This window comes from Bufo gargarizans, chromosome 8 (genome assembly GCF_014858855.1).
Source record: "Bufo gargarizans isolate SCDJY-AF-19 chromosome 8, ASM1485885v1, whole genome shotgun sequence".
NCBI classification, from domain to species: Eukaryota; Metazoa; Chordata; class Amphibia; order Anura; family Bufonidae; genus Bufo; species Bufo gargarizans.
Genome location: NC_058087.1, coordinates 193,316,885 through 193,338,135, shown reverse-complemented (window position 1 = coordinate 193,338,135; position 21,251 = coordinate 193,316,885). Strand labels below are relative to the sequence as shown.

At 45.1% G+C, this 21,251-nt stretch overlaps 1 protein-coding gene across 1 annotated transcript; it reads right to left on the bottom strand.

Annotated features, from left to right (window-relative positions):
• Nucleotides 1–395: 395 nt before the first annotated feature.
• LOC122945859 (E3 ubiquitin/ISG15 ligase TRIM25-like) lies at nucleotides 396–3,163 on the bottom strand. Its single transcript, XM_044305115.1, has one exon. The coding sequence runs from the start codon at nucleotides 3,148–3,150 to the stop codon at nucleotides 1,585–1,587; it is 1,566 nt and encodes a 521-aa protein (XP_044161050.1). The 5' UTR covers nucleotides 3,151–3,163; the 3' UTR covers nucleotides 396–1,584.
• Between the last annotated feature and the right edge of the window lie 18,088 nt (nucleotides 3,164–21,251).

Sequence of the window (21,251 nt, the reverse complement as noted above, 5' to 3'; positions counted from 1 at the left end):
TCCGTATGGCATATACAGTATACAGTAATTACATAGAAAAAATTGGGCTAGGCATAACATTTTCAATAGATGGTTCAGAAAAAACGAAACGGAAACGGAAGACATACGGATGCATTTCCGTATGTGTTCCGTTTTTTTTGCGGACCCATTGACTTGAATGGAGCCACGGACCGTGATTTGCGGGCAATAATAGGACATGTTCTATCTTTCAACGGAACGGAAAAACGGAAATACGGAAACGGAATGCATACGGAACACATTCCGTTTTTTTTGCGGAACCATTGAAATGAATGGTTCCGTATACGGACCGTATACGGAACGCAAAAAACGGACCGCAAAACGGAAAAAAAAAAACGGTAGTGTGAAAGAGGCCTAACAATGTATATAGTTGGGACCAAGACACCTCGTCGTGTAGACGTCGCCTTAAACTGAGCGCGTGCGACCAGCTCAGCGCGACCGGCCAAAGATAAGGAAGAGAACAGCAGGTGGCGCTGTACAGATCCAGTGTATTGCAGAACTCATTACCTGCGGTTATAACAGACATGATGGCGGAGGAGACCACAGACACCCAGATGACAGGACCGACAACTCTGATGGACAGAAGTAGTCAGACATTTATTCCATAAAAAGGGAAAAGACACAACAAATGCCGCGTATAGTGCGGAAAGAAGCGTCACATTGTCACATCTCTACAGAAATAGGAAAAGCTGATTAATAATTATATGTTCCCCAAATGTGTCCCAGAAACATAAAGAAGCCCCTACAGCGACCTCAGTGGAGGACGGGGAAGGGTTAATGATGCCCCCATGAGGTACGTGCACTCGGCGGTGTATCTCCGCTCCAGGATCCACACCTGTTACCTGCAGATCCTGACACGGATTTCCCCAGATCTCCCCCTCTGCATTGTAAAGGGAGAAATCCGCACAGACAATCCACCGGCCGCAGATCTCCGGATCCGCTCCGCAGGTCACTCCTGACGCAGGAAACTTCCGCTCCGTGTAGATGAGATACTGGGAATCCCATCTGCTTAGGCGGTATTATTTCACTCTGGAAAACCAGCAGGTAATACGCACCGTGCGCTTGTACCCGAAGGCCATCTGCGCACGTTGCGGAATACGCTCAGTCTTTCCAGGCGAATATCCATGTGGAAAAACCGTAAGGAATTACAGCACCAGCAAAGTGTATGAGATTACCCCCATCACGTACACTTCGCCGATTATTTCCGTGCGGATTCCCAGACCTGCGGCCTGTCAGTTATGTTTCTGGTTTTAGCTGCGGATTTCACCCTTTTCAGTGGAAAACCGCATCTTATCCGCACCAAAAACCGTAATCACACATTGCAGGTATTGGTGCGGATACGCTGCGGATCTGATGTGCGTTCACCCGAACTCGTGTGCAGACGACGTAACTTTTCATTTGTCTCAAGCATCAATTCTGGATCTGATCTCCAAGGAATATAAAATAATTGTACAGTAACCCCCCCATAGAGCCGCCATATACATTGTGTGATCGGAGGCTCCGCCCATACAGCGCTATATAGTGACTTATAGGCGGAGATTATAACGGGACGTGGACGCATCGGCCTCAGCTTATTATTCTAACAGAGGCTCCAGACCACACACAGAAGAGAACATGTAGGGGTTCAGAGAAGGAGGCGGTGAAGGTGTGTAAGTGTCTGATGGGGTCACACAGCTGATAGAAGGACAGACGCCCGGCCTCATAGTCTAAGAGGACCCCAAGTCTAGGACATGTTGTATCTACACTGAGGGGGGATGTGACTGAGCGGTGACACGCTGCACATCCTGCACCAGACATAACCAGACACCAAGATTTATCATTATCTCCAATACTAGACTGATGTCCTTTCCTTTCTATACTGGGATAGGACAGTCCGATGTTACATCTCCCTTTCTGGTCCCACTCTACCTCCCAGTAATGTCTTCCTGAGGAGAGGCCACATCTGCTTAACACCTGGGCATAATTCAGGAACCTTCCTGGTGATTCTGGTCTGTCCTGTTCTTTTTTTGTTCTTGTTGCTGTTTTCAGATCTTCTGATATCTTCACATATATATTAGCATTGTCCTCATCCAGCAATATGTCTGGAACATGGAGCCCGAGCTCTGATGTGACATTGGTGACAATATCCCTCATAGATCGGTGTAAGGTCAGTGAGATCAGAACCTCATCCAGACCATCCTCAGACCTGCCCTCTCCACCATCTCCCCCTGTGTCCTCATCATCTCCATGACCACATACTGTAATGTCACTTTCTTGTAGGAGTCTTATTGGGTCGGTGACATGACACATCTCCTCCACGTGATGCATCTTCCTGGACAGCTCGTCCTCCTCTATTTCCAGCTTCTTGATCAGATCAGATATCTGGGACACAATCTTCTCCTCCTGCCTGGAGATCTCGCTCAGCGCTTTCTTTTCTGCCATTTCCAGTTGCTTCTTAATGTCCATAAATAACTTCCTGACGTTCTTCCTCTTATCAGAGGCCTTCTCCTGGATATTCCTCTGACGATCCTGCAGATTCAGAAGTTTCGTCTGAATTTCTGCTTTTTGTGGGTTTAGTTCCTCCAGATATTTCCTCAGTTTCTCTTTCTCCTTCTCAGAGGCCACATCCAGTAGCTCCACGTCGTGTCCCTTGTGGTCGCCGACCAGACAGCAGGACACACAGATACAGGCAGTGTCTATAGGACAATAGTATTTCAGCGCCTCCTTGTGTGTGGAGCATTTTCTTTCCTTCGGGGTAGCAGTAGGTTCAACCAAAGTATGTTCTGATGACTTACTGTGTCTACTCAAGTGCTTTTCACAGAACGAGGCCTCACACTGCAGACATGTCCTCACAGCCGGTACAGGAGACTTAGTACAGTAAGTACAGAAGATCCCGGCCTCCATGTGAGGCTGAGCAGATAAGAAACGCTCCACTATGTTCCCCAGCTTCCTGTTCTTCTCCAGGGCCGGACGCACCGGATATTCTGCTCTGCAGTCAGGACAGGAATACACTCCAGCTGCCTCCTGTGCATCCAGCGCACTCACAATACAGGAGCGGCAGAAGTTGTGTCCACATCTCAGGGACACGGGATCTGTATAGATGCTCAGGCAGATGGAGCAGTCCAGTTCGGCCCTCAGATCAGCAGACGCCATTGTGGTACGGAGGAGCAGGAACCGAATATGCAAAAGTCTCTTCTGATAAGAGGGCGGAGAGCTCCTGTAGAAGAATTAACCCCTGCAGCTCGGAAATTGCATTCCATTGAGAAAATAAAGCTGAAAATCCACTAAACGTCATTACAAATAAAAGAAGAGTCCATCAGAAATGTTGAGGAGAGTAAAGCAAACTTCACCTCTGTCTCCTCCAGTCAGGATAATGAGACATGTGGAGTATTACAGGTGACCCCTGTAGTAGGTTGATGATGGGCTCCATCCTGAGGAGCAGCGAGTGCAATCTTCTCAGGAATCAAGCTGAATGTATTCAGGGTGCACATGTAGTGCGTCTGATGCGGGACGCTAGCTCCGTCCCCTCTCTCACCTCCGTGATCTGTAGCACGCGGGCCATGTGAAGCTACCTGAACCTCTGCCTCCAATTCAGGATAAAGAGCAGAGACCACCACACCTTCAGCCAAAATGGGACCCGGGTCTTCAAAATTCCCACCTACCGGAAAACAACGTGACAGGGCATCCGCCTTCACATTCTTAACCCCAGGGCGGAACGTGACAACAAAATTAAACCTTGAAAAGAACAAAGACCATCTGGCCTGTCTCGGGTTCAGACGTTTGGCTGACTCCAAGTAGGCCAGATTCTTATGGTCAGTAAACACGGTAATAGGGTGTCTGGCTCCCTCTAGCCAATGGCGCCATTCCTCAAAAGCTAACTTGATGGCCAACAACTCCCTATCTCCCACATCATAATTTCTCTCTGCGGAGGAGAGTTTCTTCGAGAAAAAAGGCACACGGTCGCCATTTGGCAGGAGAGGGACCCTGAGACAAGACCGCACCCACACCCACCTCAGAAGTGTCCACCTCAACTACGAAGGGCAGAGAGATATCAGGTTGTACCAAGATGGGAGTGGAATCAAAACTCTCCTTGATACTAGAAAAGGCCTTACGCGCCTCTACCGACCAGGAGGAAAAATCTACCCCCTTTCTAGTAATATCAGTGAGTGGTTTAACAGCAGAGGAATAATTCAAAATAAACTTCCTGTAATAATTGGCAAAACCCAAAAAATGCATCAGCGCCTTCTGATTCTCAGGAAGCTCCCACTCAAGCACAGCGCGGACCTTCTCGGGATCCATGCGAAAACCAAAAGCGGAGAGAAGAAACCCCAAAAATTGAATTTCTGGAACCGCAAACACACATTTTTCCAGTTTAGCGTACAATTTATTCTCCCGCAGGATGAGCAAGACCTGACGTAGGTGGTCCTTATGAGTTTTGAAATCAGGAGAAAAAAATCAAAATGTCATCTAGATACACTAATACAAATTTCCCCATTAAATGATAAAAAATGCTGTTCACAAAATGCTGAAAGACGGCTGGAGCATTCATCAAACCAAAAGGCATAACCAAATTCTCAAAATGGCCCTCAGGAGTATTGAAGGCCGTCTTCCATTCGTCTCCTTCTCTGACCCTGACCAGGTTGTATGCCCCTCTTAGATCCAACTTGGAAAAAACTTTAGCCCCAACAATCTGGTTAAACAGGTCCGGGATCAGAGGAAGCGGATAAGGGTCACGAATTGTGATACTGTTCAGCTCCCTGAAATCCAGACATGGTCTTAAAGAACCATCTTTTTTCTTAACAAAGAAAAAAACAGCCTTTCTCAGACTCTCAGAGATATAAGCACGCATAGCGACCCTTTCAGGTTGGGAGAGATTGTATAAACGAGATTTAGGCAGCTTGGCGCCTGGGGTGAGATTAATAGGGCAATCGTACTCCCTGTGAGGGGGCAAGTCCTGAACACCACTCTTAGAAAACACATCCGAAAATTCAGAGAGAAAAGATGGTACAGTCTTAGTAGAAACCTCAGAAACAGATGTCGTGAGGCAATTCTCTCTGCAAAAGTCACTCCAACCATTTATTTGCCTCGCTTGCCAATCAATGGTGGGGTTATGTTTAGTGAGCCAGGGTAGCTCCAACACTAGAGGAGTAGGCAACCCGCTTAGGACGAAACATGACACATCCTCAACATGAGTATCACTCACAATCAAACGGATATTGTGAACTATGCCCTTTAACGATTTCTGAGAAAGTGGAATGGAATCAATAGCAAAAACGGGTATATCCTTTCCCAAAGTGCATACCTGGAAACCATGAGTTATAGCAAATTGATTATCAATGAGATTGACCGCTGCTCCAACATCTACAAAAATCTCACAAAAAATGTTCTTGCTCTCTAGCGCCACCCTGGCAGGTAGGACAAAACGGGAACTACAAGCAAACGGAAAAGCTTCAATTTCCGCATCAACCTTGCCAATAGTAACAGATGGAATGTTTTTAGAGGATTTTTTTCTTTTTGTTTCTTTATTACTCTCAAAAAACTGCCTGAATCTCCTAGAGGGACAAACATTTGCCAAATTATTTATACCTCCACAACAGAAACAAACCTTCCTATGAGAGCTGAATCATCTATTGTCAGAGGCATACAAACCCAGCTGCATGGGCTCCTGCTCAGAGGGGAATGAGAGAGACTGAGACCCCTGTGCACTGAATGAGACCGCCGCACTGTCCTTGGACTGAGTATGACAGGAAGGAGTGATCTTTCCTCTCTCTCTAAGACGCCTGTCAATACGAACGGCCGGAGACATGGCAGAGTCCAAGGAGTTAGGTCTCTTATGAAAGCCAAATGCATCTTTCAATCCCTCTGAAAGACCATGGCAAAATTGACTTCGGAGTCCAGCATCATTCCAACCAGTATCAGCTGCCCATCTCCAAAATTCTGAACAGTATATCTCTGCGGACTGTTTACCCTGGCATAAAAGACGTAGTCTAGATTCAGCCAGAGCAATACGATCCGGATCATCATATATCTGACCCAGGGCTAAAAAAAATTCATCCACTGAACAGAGGGGCCGTGCCCCCACCGGCAGCAAAAAGGCCCAGGACTGAGCGTTATCCCTGAGCAGTGAGATGATGATCCCCACCCTCTGCTCCTCATCACCAGAGGAATGGGGAAGTAGGCAAAAATGGAGTTTGCAAGCCTCTCTAAAATGAACAAAATTCTCACTACCCCCGGAGAACGTATCCGGGAGCGAGATCTTAGGCTCAGAACAAACTCCATGAATGCAAGCTGAACCGGTCACCTGAAACTGAGAAACAGTTTTACGGAGATATGCTACCTCCAATGAAAGACCCTGCATGTGTTCAGTCAAAAGTGAAACCGGATCCATGCTTGAGACGGTTTATAATGTCACGGAAGGTGTACAGAAAACTAGAAGACACAAATGAAGATCCGACTGACTTGATCCAAAACTAAGGAACAGGAGGGTAAGCCCTGTAAGAGCCCTAGCTCTCTCACTTACTGCTCAGCCTATGCAAAAATCTCAATGGTAGAAAATTACATATCCTCGTTCCTCGACTGTATGCACCTGAACACCCTATAATAGTGAGGGGACACGACCACCGGCTCCCTACACTTGATACGGAGGGAGTCAGGGTCACCTAGGATCAAGCCAACAGGCAAATAAAGAAACAGACTTATCTTGTGGACGCAGTAGTAACAGCTTCTAGCATCAGCACACTCCAGGAAGTTGTATAAACCGCAAAGTGATGCAGTATGGGAAGGGATTTAAAGGGATGCAATCAGTGCATCTACATGACAGCTGAGAGAGGCTAACGAGATGAGAAAACGAAAACAAAACAAAAGGAACCTCAAGCAGGAGGTTCTAAAGAACATCTGTCAGAGCTTCTCAGATGTCTGGTGGTGACAAGAACGTTCCCAAGATCAGTTTTAAGGACGTCCATAAGCTTCAGGATTTAAGTGATTTGCTCATGGAACAGGAGCTCGCCAAAAGAGATCCTCGTCTGTCTGGGCTGTGCTACCTGGATACTGCCCATGGGGTGAACCCAATTGTCGTGAAGCTACCATACAGCCTGCAAGAGAAGTGGGCGGCATCAGTCTCAAGGTACAAAAGAGTGCATGGGGTATGTTTCAGGTGCTGCGCTTCATTGGAGCACATGGCTAAGGACTGTAAATCCATTATCAAGTGTGAGGAGTGTCATAGTGAAAGACACGCCTCAGCTATGCACCCAACTCCATTCACAAGGAATTCACCGGCTGCTGTCACCACCAGTCCCGCTCCGAATCTTGGTGGGGAGCCCCAAAATAACGCTAACACAGCCACTGCTGTTTCCTACTCATGCTTGGACGTATGTGGGGAGGGCCAGAGTGAGAAATGTTGTGCCCGCATATGCCTAATCAAGGTCTACCGGGGCTACCAGAAAAGGCAGTAAAAATGTATGCCATCATTGACGACCAAAGCAACCGCTCTCTAGCAGGACCTAAATTTTTTGAAGCCTTTGGAATAAAGGGACCGTCTGAACCCTACATCTTAAACACCTGCTCTGGTCGCATAGAGACTAGCGGCAGGAGGGCACAAGGATTCATCGCTTGTTTCGTCAGTGGGAATACAGAAATACCTCTACCGACGCTGATCGAATGCGATCAAATACCCAACCATAGGGATGAAATTCCTACCCCGGAAGCTGCATTTCACCAACCACACCTAAGGCACCTAGCCAACGTTATCCCACCTATGGACAACAACGCCAAGATTCTACTCCTGCTTGGCAGAGACAATCTAAGGGTACACAAGATGCGTCAACAGTGTAATGGTCCCCACTATGCACCATACGCCCAGAGACTGGACTTGGGATGGGTAGTCATAGGAAATGTATGCTTGGCTCAACCAAGAATCCACTCTTTCAAAACGTACGTGCGTGGAGATGGACGCACAACTTGCATTAAGCCTTGCCCTCATCAGTACGAGGTGAAAGAGAAGCCTCCAGACCTCATACAACCACCTGACGACATTCCTCCCTTCTTTGCCGACAACTTGGGAAGATTAGTCTTTCACACAAGCAAGGACGATGACAAAGTAGCTTTGTCAGTAGAAGACAGAGAATTTATCAAGATGAAACCAATCACTGGGTTTCTCCATTACCCTTCCGAGCTACCAGGGTGAGACTCCCGAACAATAGGGAACAAGCTCTGTCTAGATTTAACTCTTCAGCGCACCATGAACAGTAAGCCTGAGATGAGAGAACACATCTTTGCCTTTATCGACAAAATATTCCGCAACAACCATGCAGAACCAGCTCCATCCTTAGGGAAGAACGACGAGTGCTGGTACTTGCCTTCATTTGGAGTGTATCACCCACGAAAACCTAATCAAATTAGGGTTGTTTTCGACTCAAGCGCCAAACATCAAGGTGTATGTCTTAATGATGTCCTTCTCACAGGTCCTAATCTGACGAATAACCTAGTTGGAGTGCTGATGAGGTTCAGAAAAGAGCTCGTTGCCATCACCGCCGACATTGAACAGATGTTCCACTGTTTCGTAGTCAGAGAGGTTACGTTAGTAACCGCATAGAGAGAATCAGGAGATCCTCCAAACCTGAACAATGGCACTACGTACCATCCGAACTTAATCCAGCAGATCACGCCACTAGGCCTATGTCTATAGGTTCCTTTACTAACTCTACTTGGCTTACAGGTCCAGAGTTTCTGCTTGGAGAGGCAGACGAATGTGTACAGGAAGCTTTCAGCATCCAGGATCCAGATAATGATCCAGAAATCCGCACTGAGGTTAGCGCATTAGTTACTGGAACTAAGCAAACAGCCAGCTTCGGTTGTCAGCGCTTTGAGCGTTTCTCCAGTTGGATGAGACTCGTCAGAACTCTTGCAAGGTGGCGAAAGGAGTACCTCAGTGTTCTTCAAGGAAGAAGAAAATGGCAACACCACAAACCAAACTTGAAGAAAGGAGACCTTGTATTGATGAAAGAGCAACAAACCGAAAGGATTGACTGGTCTATCGGACTAATTTCAAAGGTTTTCCCTAGCAAGGATGGCAAGGTCCGGAAGGTGGAGTTGAAGATCTTCAGGAAAGGCGAGCTTAAAACGTTCTCAAGACCAATCAACGAACTCATCCTAATATTACCCATCGAGAACGTCCCTGCTGGGTGAACAGGACTGTATCTAGCTTCACAGATCTTCTCCATTCCAAGTTGGAAAACAAGACTAATCTATGTTTTGCATTCTAACATGTTCTTTTTACAGGTTGTTTATATTTTATGGACATTCGTCATAGTAAAATTCCCAAAGTGAATTTCAGACGGGGAATGTGCTGTTCTTTTTAAATTGAATTCCTGCACTGTATCATTATCTCTTCTTTACTATGTTGTTACCAATGTATTGTTCTCTGCTGCCATCTGCTGGCCGGAATTCGTATGCTACACGCCTTGTTCCTTGTCTATAAAGTTTTTCTCTGCTGGGCGTGGTTTTAGCAGCCTTGGTCCTTGTCACTTCCTGTAGCCTTTTTCAGTGCTGCACTCCTTGTGACTGGAGACTTACACCTTGGCTTGTGAAGGCATCAGTTTTTGACCAGCAGTTGCCTCAGCAGTTAGCCTCAGGAAAGACATCCACATCACAGCATCTACTACATCACTGTATTGCATCACTGTATGTCACTGCTCTGGATCAAATAAACACACGTTTGATTGCATCCTCATGTCTACGTCTGGATCCATCTAACCTGAGCATCTGCCGGTCCGGTCTGCTCCACTGCTTGGATACGAAGGTAGGACAGTCACAAGGTCATCATCAGTTACACCTTCATTCGCCTTCATGGGGGGCCAGAACAAGAGGAAGGTTCCGATTGTGACGGTTTTATGGAAAAATGGAGAACTGTAAATCTGGGACGCTGTTCAACTCCTTAATTATTGAGAGAGCGCACGGAGTCCCAAATCACAGGAGAAAACCGGGAGAATATCCAAGAACAATTCTAAGTTGGCTAATTATAGAGACTGGGAGGCTGTGTGGAGGGAGGTTAGAGCCTCCGAGAAGCTTCAAATAGATGGGACAAAAATAAGAGTTTATCCGGACTTTTCAATGGCTACCAGCGCCCAAAGGAAAAAATATACTGACAAAAGAAAGAGATTTAGGCAGGATGGGGTTAAATATAGTTTGATGTTTCCAGCTAAACTCTGAGTGGTATATCAGGACAAAATGGTCGTCTTCCAGTCCCCTCAAGAAGCAAGTGAATGGGCAGATTTAAAGGGCCTGCGCCAAATGTAGTAATTGTTAATATGTTTACTTGGAGGTGGGGGGTATATGGAGTATACCGTGCATGTTAATCCAGCTCTATGTTAATATAGATTGGGGGGCAAAATGGAGGAAGCGGTTTGGGGGAGGGATCAAGTTTTCCAGAGAGAGAGTTATTTTTTTTTATATGTAAGAAACGTTGAAAAGATTTGCTATTTTTGACTGGATGGGGAGGTACTTGCCGGCCATCATCTGCCTTCAGGAAACACATATGGACAAGGAATTGATGGATAGGTGCACGATACCATTCAATATATACATCATATTCAAGGGGCGCATCTATTCTAGTACATAATAAAGTTAACTTTGAGTATATTGCAAAAGGTGGATGGTTGTGGCAGGAATCTCTGCTTACAGTGTAGAGTGAATGATATAGTGTTGGTAATAGCAAATATACACTCACCTAAAGATTAGGAACACCACACTAATACGGTGTTGGACCCCCTTTTGCCTTTAGAACTGCCTTAATTCTACGTGGCATTGATTCAACAAGGTGCTGATAACATTCTTTAGAAATGTTGGCCCATATTGATAGGATAGCATCTTGCAGTTGATGGAGATTTGAGGGATGCACATCCAGGGCACGAAGCTCCCGTTCCACCACATCCCAAAGATGCTCTATTGGGTTGAGATCTGGTGACTGTGGGGCCATTTTAGTGCAGTGAACTCATTGTCATGTTCAAGAAACCAATTTGAAATGATTCGAGCTTTGTGACATGTGCATTATCCTGCTGGAAGTCGCCATCAAAGGATGGGTACATGGTGGTCATGAAGGGATGGACATGGTCAGAAACAATGCTCAGGTAGCCTGTGGTATTTAAACGATGGGCAATTGGCACTAAGGGGCCTAAAGTGTGCCCAGAAAACATCCCCCACACCATTACACCACCACCACCAGCCTGCACAGTGGTAACAAGGCATGATGGATACATGTTCTCATTCTGTTTACGCCAAATTCGGACTCTACCATTTGAATGTCTCAACAGAAATCGAGACTCATCAGACCAGGCAACATTTTTCCAGTCTTCAACAGGCCAATTTTGGTGAGCTCGTGCAAATTGTAGCCTCTTTTTCCTATTTGTAGTGGAGATGAGTGGTACCCGGTGGGGTCTTCTGCTGTTGTAGCCCACCTTTCTTTCCCATTCTGACATTCAGTTTCGAGGTCAGGAGATTGTCTTGACCAGGACCACAACCCTACATGCATCGAAGCAACTGCCATGTGATTGGTTGACTAGATAATCGCATTAATGAGAAATAGAACAGGTGTTCCTAATAATTCTTTAGGTGAGTATATATATATATCTATCACCTCCATATAAACCTGATGTACTATATGAGTTGTATAACTATATGACTGAGAAACAAGATTGTGTATTAGTAGCAGCGGGGACTAGAATACTGCGTTGGACCCAAGTATAGATAGATTGTCCAAGGGCAAAGGTTTACACCATAATACTAAATTTTTCCAGGTTATTATTGGACTTTGGCTGGAACGATATCTGGCGTTTATATAATCCTGAAGAAAAGGTGTTTTCCGGTTATTCAAGGACGCATCAGTCCTGGTCTAGGAGAGATGTGATCCTCGGTAATAGGAAACTGCTGGAAAGGAATAAAATAAGTATAAAGTATGTTCCTGTGTTTATGTCGGATCATTGCGCGATTGTAATGGAGATTGTGTCCTTGGAAAAACAGATCTCAAGGGTTTTTACATTTAATCCCCATTGGTTTAATTTGTTGGATGATAAGAACAGTATTATGGAGTATTTATAGGGAGTATTAATAGGGATTCTGCTAAGAAACAGTGGATTTGGGATGCAGCAAAGGTATTCCTGAGGGGAATATTATGCAAGCAAGTAATTAATTGGAAAAAAAGTAAATGGTAAAACTCAGAGTTTAGAACAGAAATTAAAGGATGCCCAAAAATTCTGTCAGAAACTGGGAAAAACTAAATGATATGGTTAAAGAAGTACATATGGAAAAAATACAAACATCCATGTTTTTCGGGAGGGTTAGGTCTTTTGCAGATGGAGAAAGAGCGGGTAAGCTTTTGGTTACCATAATTATTAATCAAAAAAAAAAAAAAGTTGGAAAAGTCCAATAAGAAATAATAAAGGGCAAATAGTTAAATCCCCAGAACAGATTAATATTTTGTTTAGTAAATATTTTGAAGAACTCAAAAAAATCTAAAATTAGATATAAAAGGGAAGAGTTATGTCAATTCCTGGATGATGTCCCCTTCAGGAAGCTTGCAGAAGCTCATATGATTCAGTGGGAAGGGAGTATGTAGTGTCCCACTAGGTAAATGTGGGCACTACACAAGGGTCAATTGGGCCACGTTGTTCCTCACCTTTTGTGGAACAGGGTCATTGTATTTTATATGATGTTTTTTATGTGCATTTCCCCTGTTTTCCCCAGTACCAGGCCTGTTAGGGGTAGTTCCTCCTCCTACCTAGACAGTAGAGGGAGCTAGGGGACCCCTAGTATATATAGTCAGGGAAGGGTGTAGTCAGAAGTCAGTGTGGACTTTAGCCAGAAGAGAGCTGAGGAGTAGTGATGGCCCAAACTATTTGCCGGCGAACAGTTCCCGGCGAACATAGCTTGTTCACGTTCGCCGCGGCGGGCGAACATATGCGATGTTTGGTCCGCCCCCTATACATCCTCATTGAGTAAACTTTGACCCTGTACCTCACAGTCAGCAGACACATTCCAGCCAATCAGCAGCAGACCCTCCCTCCCAGACCCTCCCACCTCCTGGGCAGCATCCATTTTAGATTCATTCGGAAGCTGCATTCACAGTGAGAGGAGGGACAGTGCTGCTGCTGCTGATTCAATAGGGAAAGCGTTAGCTAGGGCAGTGTTCTGTGTCCACAGACTCATCTGCTGTAAGGACAGCGTCCAGACAGCACCCAAAAAGCCCTTTTCAGGGCTGGTACATCAGTCTGCTTTTTTTTATATATATTGCAGTTGCCTGGCTGCCCGTGTGTGAGAGGCTGCAGGCTCAGTCACAGACAGCACTGTGTGCACCATTCATACAGGGTGTGACAGAAAATACCTCGCAGATAAAAAAAAATTATATTTAATATTTTTCTGTGATATAATCACATTTGCAAGCCCGTGTGTGTCAGGCCCACACATACTGTATTGTGCCCACTGCCCACCACTTATATAGGGTGGCACAGTACCTTGCACGCATAAACCACTTCACATAAAAAAAAAAAAAATGACAGGCAGAGGCAGGCCACCCCGCAGGAGCCGTCGTGGTCGCGGTGCTGTGATTTCCACTGGCCCTGGAATAATGCCCAGTGTTCAGAGGCCACGTACCCTGAACCCCACAAATTCTGAGAAAATAGTTGACTGGCTTACACAGGACACCCAATCTTCAACAGCTTCCGCTAAGAACCTTGACGCACCATCCTCCTCCAGCTCAGCTTTGGTCACCTGCTCTCAAGTCACCACTCTCCCGCCCGCCGCCGCCACCACCACCACCACTACCACCACAGCCGCTTCACTTGATCCCTCAGAGGAGTTATTTACACATCAGTTGGATGAAATTAGTGATGCACAACCATTATTGCCAGAGGATGTAGATAACAGGGATATGTCTCAGTCAGGCAGCATTACACACATGGACGTACGGTGTGATGATGATGATGATGATGTTGTTGTTCCTGCTGCTGCTTCCTTTGCTGAGGTGTCAGATACAAGTGAAGTGGTTGATGATGACGATGTGTCCGTGGATGCCACGTGGGTGCTCGCCTCAGCTTCGTCAGGAGGTGAGGCGAAACGCGCGTCGGGGTTCTAGCCTGCCTTGTATCCGGTGTCTCAGCCCTTCATGTGGGTATGTTCACGTTCCCAGTGGGTACTTTTGTGTGAGAGTCTGTTGTCTTGCAGCCTGCTATTCATGACCTGATGTATAGGGGCATATTCATTTGAATTTATTAGATGGATGTTGTGTGAGTATGTGCTCTGGAGTATTTCCATTTAGGGCTCCATTATCATACACTGACTCTCCACTGGGCTGTGCAATGAGATGAATATCACAGTCACTTGTAGCGGGTATATACCTGATGCTTTCTACTTGTGAATCACCTCACTGCATATTGCACAGACATGTATTCCATCTGTTTGGCGGGATTTTGAGGCACCGGCGGGGGGGACTACTGCATCCAGGTTGTTGTGCTGACTACTCTCCATAGTAATTCTGTGAAAATGTCTTAGGAATTTTTTGATCAATTGATGACATAATAAAGTATTTATTTTTATTGGGCATTCTATGGTTACATTTAAAAAATCACCATCAATTCCAATACAAAGCAAGTACAGAGCTCAGAACTAAATTATTGCAGGATGTCGTTTATTCGACAATGATTAATCAATTCGACACACGTCCCCGGATAGGGGACGTAACAGGGATTAAACTGATAGGAATAGGACTAGTTAAGACACCACTCATACAGGGTGTCACAGCACATTGCTCCGTGCACGCGCAGTGCCCCAACTTGGGAGTAAGAGGACCGGCCAAGCTGCTTTTTCCATCTCCCGGTTCCTAAAATCAATTCAGTTTGGTGTATCAGAGTTTGGTCTGTCACTGTGAAGGCAGTCGAAGGTACCTGGCCTAAAAGGCAATCCCACCCTGATATGGGACGTAACAGGGATTAAACTGATGAGAATAGTACTACAGGAAATACCACTCATATCGGGTCTGACAGTAAATTGCACGGCGCAGACGCAGTGACCGTGGCGTGGATTTAAACCTGCAAGCAAGACCCCGGAGCCTGCTGAGATGATTGAAAAAGGAGAAGCACCACCTGCCTACACTCCGGGACCGGAGAGGTCGCCCTGCTTCCCATCGCGGTCGCAGCCAGAACCGTGCCTTGGCTCGCAAGGTGGATATAACAGGCCTTCTGCGCAATGGCCTCTGCTGATGGCCGGGATACGCGCCGCAGCTATACGAAAAACTACTGAAAAGAAAAAAATATTTCGAGGAACTTGCAAAAACTGTGATTTTGCCTGGTCTGAGTCTCGATTTCTGTTGAGACATTCAAATGGTAGAGTCTGAATTTGGCGTAAACAGAATGAGAACATGTATCCATCATGCCTTGTTACCACTGTGCAGGCTGGTGGTGGTGGTGTAATGGTGTGGGGGATGTTTTCTGGGCACACTTTAGGCCCCTTAGTGCCAATTGGCCATCATTTAAATGCTACGGGCTACCTGAGCAGTTCTGAAGGCAAAAGGGGGTCCAACACCGTATTAGTAAGGTGTTCCTAATAATTCTTTAGGTAAGTGTATATACCAGAGGAAGGTTTTCCCTACCCAAGGATAAAGCCAGCAATAGGGCATACGGGCCTTGGGGTAACCCAGACAGGACCTGAGGAAAAGTGCAGCCTGATGTGTAAGTGTTTATGCCCTCTGAGTATCTCGCAAAGTCTTTGCCTGCCATTTTATATCAAGCCTGCCTATATTCAACCTTTTGACATATGGAACCAACTAAAGACTGTAAACAGTTGAACTGTTTTAGTAAAAGGAAGTTCTGGTTTACTGCAACTTGTGTTCCTCAATTATTACAACGATAAATCGGTGTGCCACCGTTACCGGCACTGGCGTCACAAACTTAAAGGGATCTTGCCACCGGCACATTGAAAACCTGCAACATCCAGGGCACCTCACCTACCATCAGGCCTGGTCCCTATACACAGAGAGTGCCCCAGAGGATCCATGTGCCAGCCTCTCCATCACTGCTGTACGCCTGCCCAGGGTATATAAAAACTGTGAGTACCAAAAACACGCTCAGTTAGTAACTACCCCTGTGACCTCACCATTCGCCTCACCCTGCAGGGCTGCGTACTGCAAGTATAAAGCTGGAGGAGTTAGTGAGAGCTCTAAATTCAACAAAAGATAAGAAAGCTCCGGGAGGGGATGGGATTCCTTTTGAGGAATACAAGGAATTTACTTTAGTTCTTCTTCCGGAATTAATGGAGACCCTCGTTGAGGCCAAGAGATCAAATAAATAACCGGAATCAATGAAAGAAGCCACTGGTATTTTAATTTCTAAACCTGAAAAGGATCCATTAAGGCTGGAGTCGTATAGAGCCATCTCTCTGATATCAAGTTATTAGCCAAGGTATTGGCAGACAGGTTAACAAAAGTAATAAAAACAATAATAAAAGAGGCTGAAACAGGGTTTATTCCTGGGCGATTGATATATTCTAATATTAGAAGATTATTTATGAACATTGAAGCAAATAAAGATCAGAGTAGTAAAAAAGCAATCAAGGCTTTCCATTGTATAGAGTGGGAATATTTGTGGGAGGATCGTAAACGCTTTGGGGAGTATTTTATAGGTTGGATTAAATAGATTTATTCTTACCCTAGAGTGAGGGTGGCTGTAAATGGGGTGATGTCCCTTTTTAGGGACACTAGGCAGGGATGTCCCCCATCCCCCATCGCCGCTGCTCTTTGTAATTGCAATAGAACCACTAGCGATAATTATTAGAGAGAATGAAAGTATTAAGGGGTTTCACTACGGTAATGTAAGGGAGAAAATGCGATATGCGGATGATATTTTGTTGTTTTTGGCGAATGTTGATTAGGAGATGGAGAAACTGATGGAAATAATTGAGAGATTTGGATATTATTTGGGACTTAAAATAAATTGGGAAAAATCTCACTTGATGTTGTTAGGGGACGAGGTAGGTGAGAGTGTAACACCCCAGAGCTGTGTTACTACACTCCTCTACTGCCCTTCAGGAGCCATTCTATTGTCATTTGATGTGATTTTGATTATGTCTTCCACAAATTTAAAGGTTTTTTTTTCCTTGTAATGTCCCAGGTTGACCAGCAGGTGGCAGCATCATTGGTAGAGATGGTCTTTATGTTATGGCCGTTCAGAGTGGAACGATCCTGTTCTATTCTGCCCCCCTGCTGAAGGGAAGTGGAGGTTCCCACATCCTGCAGCAACTTAAGGGAGGAAAAAAAACTGTTAGAACCAGATCTGTTTGCCCCCTGCATAGGGAAGACAGCAAGAACCAATTCTCGTTCTGAGACTTGATCAAATTCCCAGTCTGAGCCCTGCAGTTCAACTGGATGAAAAGAAGTAGAAAGTTGCAGACAACTCCAGTTCCAGGAAGAAATCATCCCCTGAGAAGATAACTGAGTACAGTCCAGAGACCCAGGAGAAGCCATATTCCTCCTCAGCTAGTCAGTCCCCAGACAGCAGAAGCTAGAGAGAGTGCAGAAGCCAAATTCCTGCCAGAGTATAGAGCTAACAAGCAGACGTCCTTTCCTGCAAGCTCCAGGTACATGAGAGAGCAGAAGATAAATCCCTGCCAACCATTGCCAATACCTGCTGGGACCTAAGACAAAAGCTGTATCTTGCTTGGTTGAAAGTTACAATCAGTAAAGACAAGTTTGAACTTCACCTAAAGGTCTGGATCTTAATTTCTGCTGCAAATTCCTCTATTACTTCCACTATCACTACCCTCAATTTATTGCAAGGGAGCCAGGAGTCCGGCCGTACCCAGGTAGGAGACACCGTTGACACAATTACCAGTACCCTACAGAGACATTACACCACTCTGAACTTCTAGGTAAAAACAGGCACTCGCCATCTGGTAGGATGGATAAATTAATTTACTCAATGCAATGTTATATATATGTTAAAATACACTGTAAATCAATAAAAATACTAATAAAAATATCCATACACTGTATAAAATATCCATATACTTGCTAGCTTCTGTTATCCTACTAGTTGATATATTGTTTGGGGCATATATTTTAAACTGACCTATTGTCACCACCAGACATCTGAGAAGCTCTGACAGAAGCCTTTCAGAACCTCCTCCTTGAGCTTCCTTTGTTTTGGTTTTCAGTTCCTCATCTCGTTAGCCTCTCTCAGCTGTCATGTAGTTGGACTGATTGCATCCCTTTAAATTCCTCCCCATAATGCATTAGTGTGCGGTTTATACAACTTCCTGGAGTGTGTGTGCATGCTGATCCTATTTCCCAGTCTTCTACAAGATAAGTGCTGTACATTCATTTGTGATTTTCTGTTTGCTGGATCCCAGGTGACCCTGACTCCCTCCGTGTCTAGTGTAGGGAGCCGGTGGTCGTGTCCCCTCACTATTATAGGGTGTTCAGGTGTTATACAGTCGAGGTACGAGGATATGCGATCATCTACCATTGGGATTTTCGCATAGGCTGAGCAGTCAGGGAGAGTGCCAGGTCTTATGCAGGGGTCTCCCTTTTTGTTCCTTAGTTTTGGATCCAGTGAGTCATATATTCATTTTGTGTTGTCTTGTTTCCTGTACACCTTCTGTGACACCTATACCACGTGGTACAATCAATAAACCTTGTGCATAATCAGCTTTGTGCTTCTTATTCCTATACAACGGTGCAAATTCATTAAATGGTGTGTTCACCCCAATTTCTGGAGTTGGTGAGAGTAAAGTGTCCACAGTATAAATACAAAAAAATCTATGGTGTAAAAATATGCAAAAATCTATGGATATAAAGTCCTTCTTTATGATAAAAGACAGTGATGTTGGACAGTCTTTATAAGATTTTAGGTGGGTAGTCTTTCTCTCCGAAACAGCCAGACGCGTTTAAAGGCGTCAACCTGAGGAAGAGGTTAATGCCTCGAAACGCGTCTGGCTGTTTTGGAGAGTAAAAGACTGTCCAACATCACTGTCTTTTATCATAAAGGACATAATAAAGAAGGACTTTATATCCATAGATTTTTGCATATTTTTATACTGCATATTTTTATACCATATATTTTTTTGTATTTATACTGTGGACACTTTACTCTCACCAACTCCAGAAATTGGGGTGAACACGCCATTTAATGAATTTGCACCGTTGTATAGGAATAAGAAGCACAAAGCTGATTATACACAAGGTTTATTGATTGTACCACGTGGTATAGGTCAGTTTAAAATATATGCCCCAAACAATATATCAACTAGTAGGATAACAGAAGCTAGCAAGTATATGGATATTTTATATACAGTGTATGGATATTTGTATCTTTATTGATTTACAGTGTATTTTAACATATATACATTGCATTGAGTAAATTAATGTATCCATCCTACCAGATGGTGAGTGCCTGTTTTTACCTAGAACTTCTGAATATTTACATGCTACACTGGATGAATAGGTGAACCATCCAAAAAACAGAGCACCTTAACCCTAAACCAGATAGATACGGAAGAGCCACGATACATTTCCTATATTACACCACTCTGGCATTCCTAATCTGGGACGTGCGTTATAACACCTTTGAAGGGCCCTGTGACAGTACCCTGCGCACGCTGCAATTGGCGTCACAAACAAAATACAGACTATTATCCACCTGACCCAGCCATTGCATTAAAGTGGCATCAGTATACCTGCATCCTGGTCACTCCACAATGTGCCTGGTTCACCAGCAGGTGGCAGAAAACACGGCAGAGCTGTATGTAGATAGAATGGAACTTTCCATTCTATTCTAACCCCCCTCTGTGGAGAAGTGGGCTAGTCCTACTTCCTGCAGGAAGGGTGGGGACCAGTTCTAGTTAGTCTAGCAGTGTTTCCCAACCAGTGTGCCTCCAGCTGTTGCAAAACTACAACTCCCAGCATGCCTGCACAGCCAAAGGCTGTCCAGGCATGCTGGGAGTTGTAGTTTTTCAACAGCTGGAGGCACACCGGTTGGGAAAGCGTACCCCCTGCTAGGAGACAGGTGTGCAGGGGCATGTCTCTGCTGGCCATTGAGGCCAAAGCTTGAAGCCTCAGGAGTACGGAGGAAAGTTCCCTGGCATAATCTAGAGACAGACCACAGAGAAAGTGCAGCGTACAGCAGAAGCTGAGTTATATAGCCAGCCTGTCAGTACAGACAAAGCTGAGTTATATAGCCAGCCTGTCAGTACAGACAAAGCTTGAAGACTGTTTCTGAGGAACATTTATTCAAGTAAAGCTGCTGTTCAACTACATACAAGGTCTGGACTCTCTTTCTTTCAAATCCCTCGATTATTCCTCCTTTTTATTGCTTCGGAGCCAAAGCTTGGGATCCAGTCATATCCAGGTAGGAGCACCGTGACACATAGAGACATTTTAGGCCAACTTTCATTTTTCAAAGCTCCTTTAGAACATGAAAGGAGGAATCTGATTGGTTGCTATGGTTGCTTTCCTTCACCACAGTTTTCATAAATTTGCCCCAGTAAGTATTTCCAGTTATGCTACCTTCACATTAGCGTTTTTTGCGGATCCGTCATGGATCTGCAAAAACTCTTCCATTGCCATAATACAACAGCATGCATCCGTCATGAACGGATCTGGTTGTATTATGTCTTCTATAGCCAAGACGGATCCGTCATGAACACTATTGAAAGTCAACGGGGGACGGATCCGTTTTCTATTGCAGCGTTTTTCTGTCCGCGATGGGGACGCAACCAAACAGAACGGAATGCATTTCGTTCAGTTTAGTTTTGTCCTTATTGACAACGAATGGGGACAAAACTGAAGTATTTTCTTCCTCTATTAAGATCCTATGACGGATCTCAATAGCGGAAACGCTAATGAGAAAGTAGCCTAAGCAGCTTTCTACAGATCCTGAGTGGCACCTACAACCCATGGGAAGAATTATCACCACATTTTGCCGCCTGTCGTCCGTTCCATGTGGCCTTAACCTGAAGGTCCATTTACATGAGACGCCTTTGACTGCTCAATGAAAACCGCATCTTAGGGCTAATGAATGCGAACGTCTGCTGGTCTTGCCCATACTGCGGCCCACAAATAGCCGGTCCGCAATATATGGGCACCAGCCGTGAGAACACCGTGACCCACTCACTTTAATGGGTCCGGAAGAGACGGAGCAGAAGGCCACAGAAGCAGTACGGAGCTCTATTTTTTTTACAGTGTGGACCCAATCAAGTTAAATGGGTCTGCATTCATC

Coding starts and splice junctions, on each gene's coding strand:
- LOC122945859 (XM_044305115.1), bottom strand. CDS start 3,150: ATGGCGTCTGCTGATCTGAGGGCCGAACTGGACTGCTCCATCTGCCTG.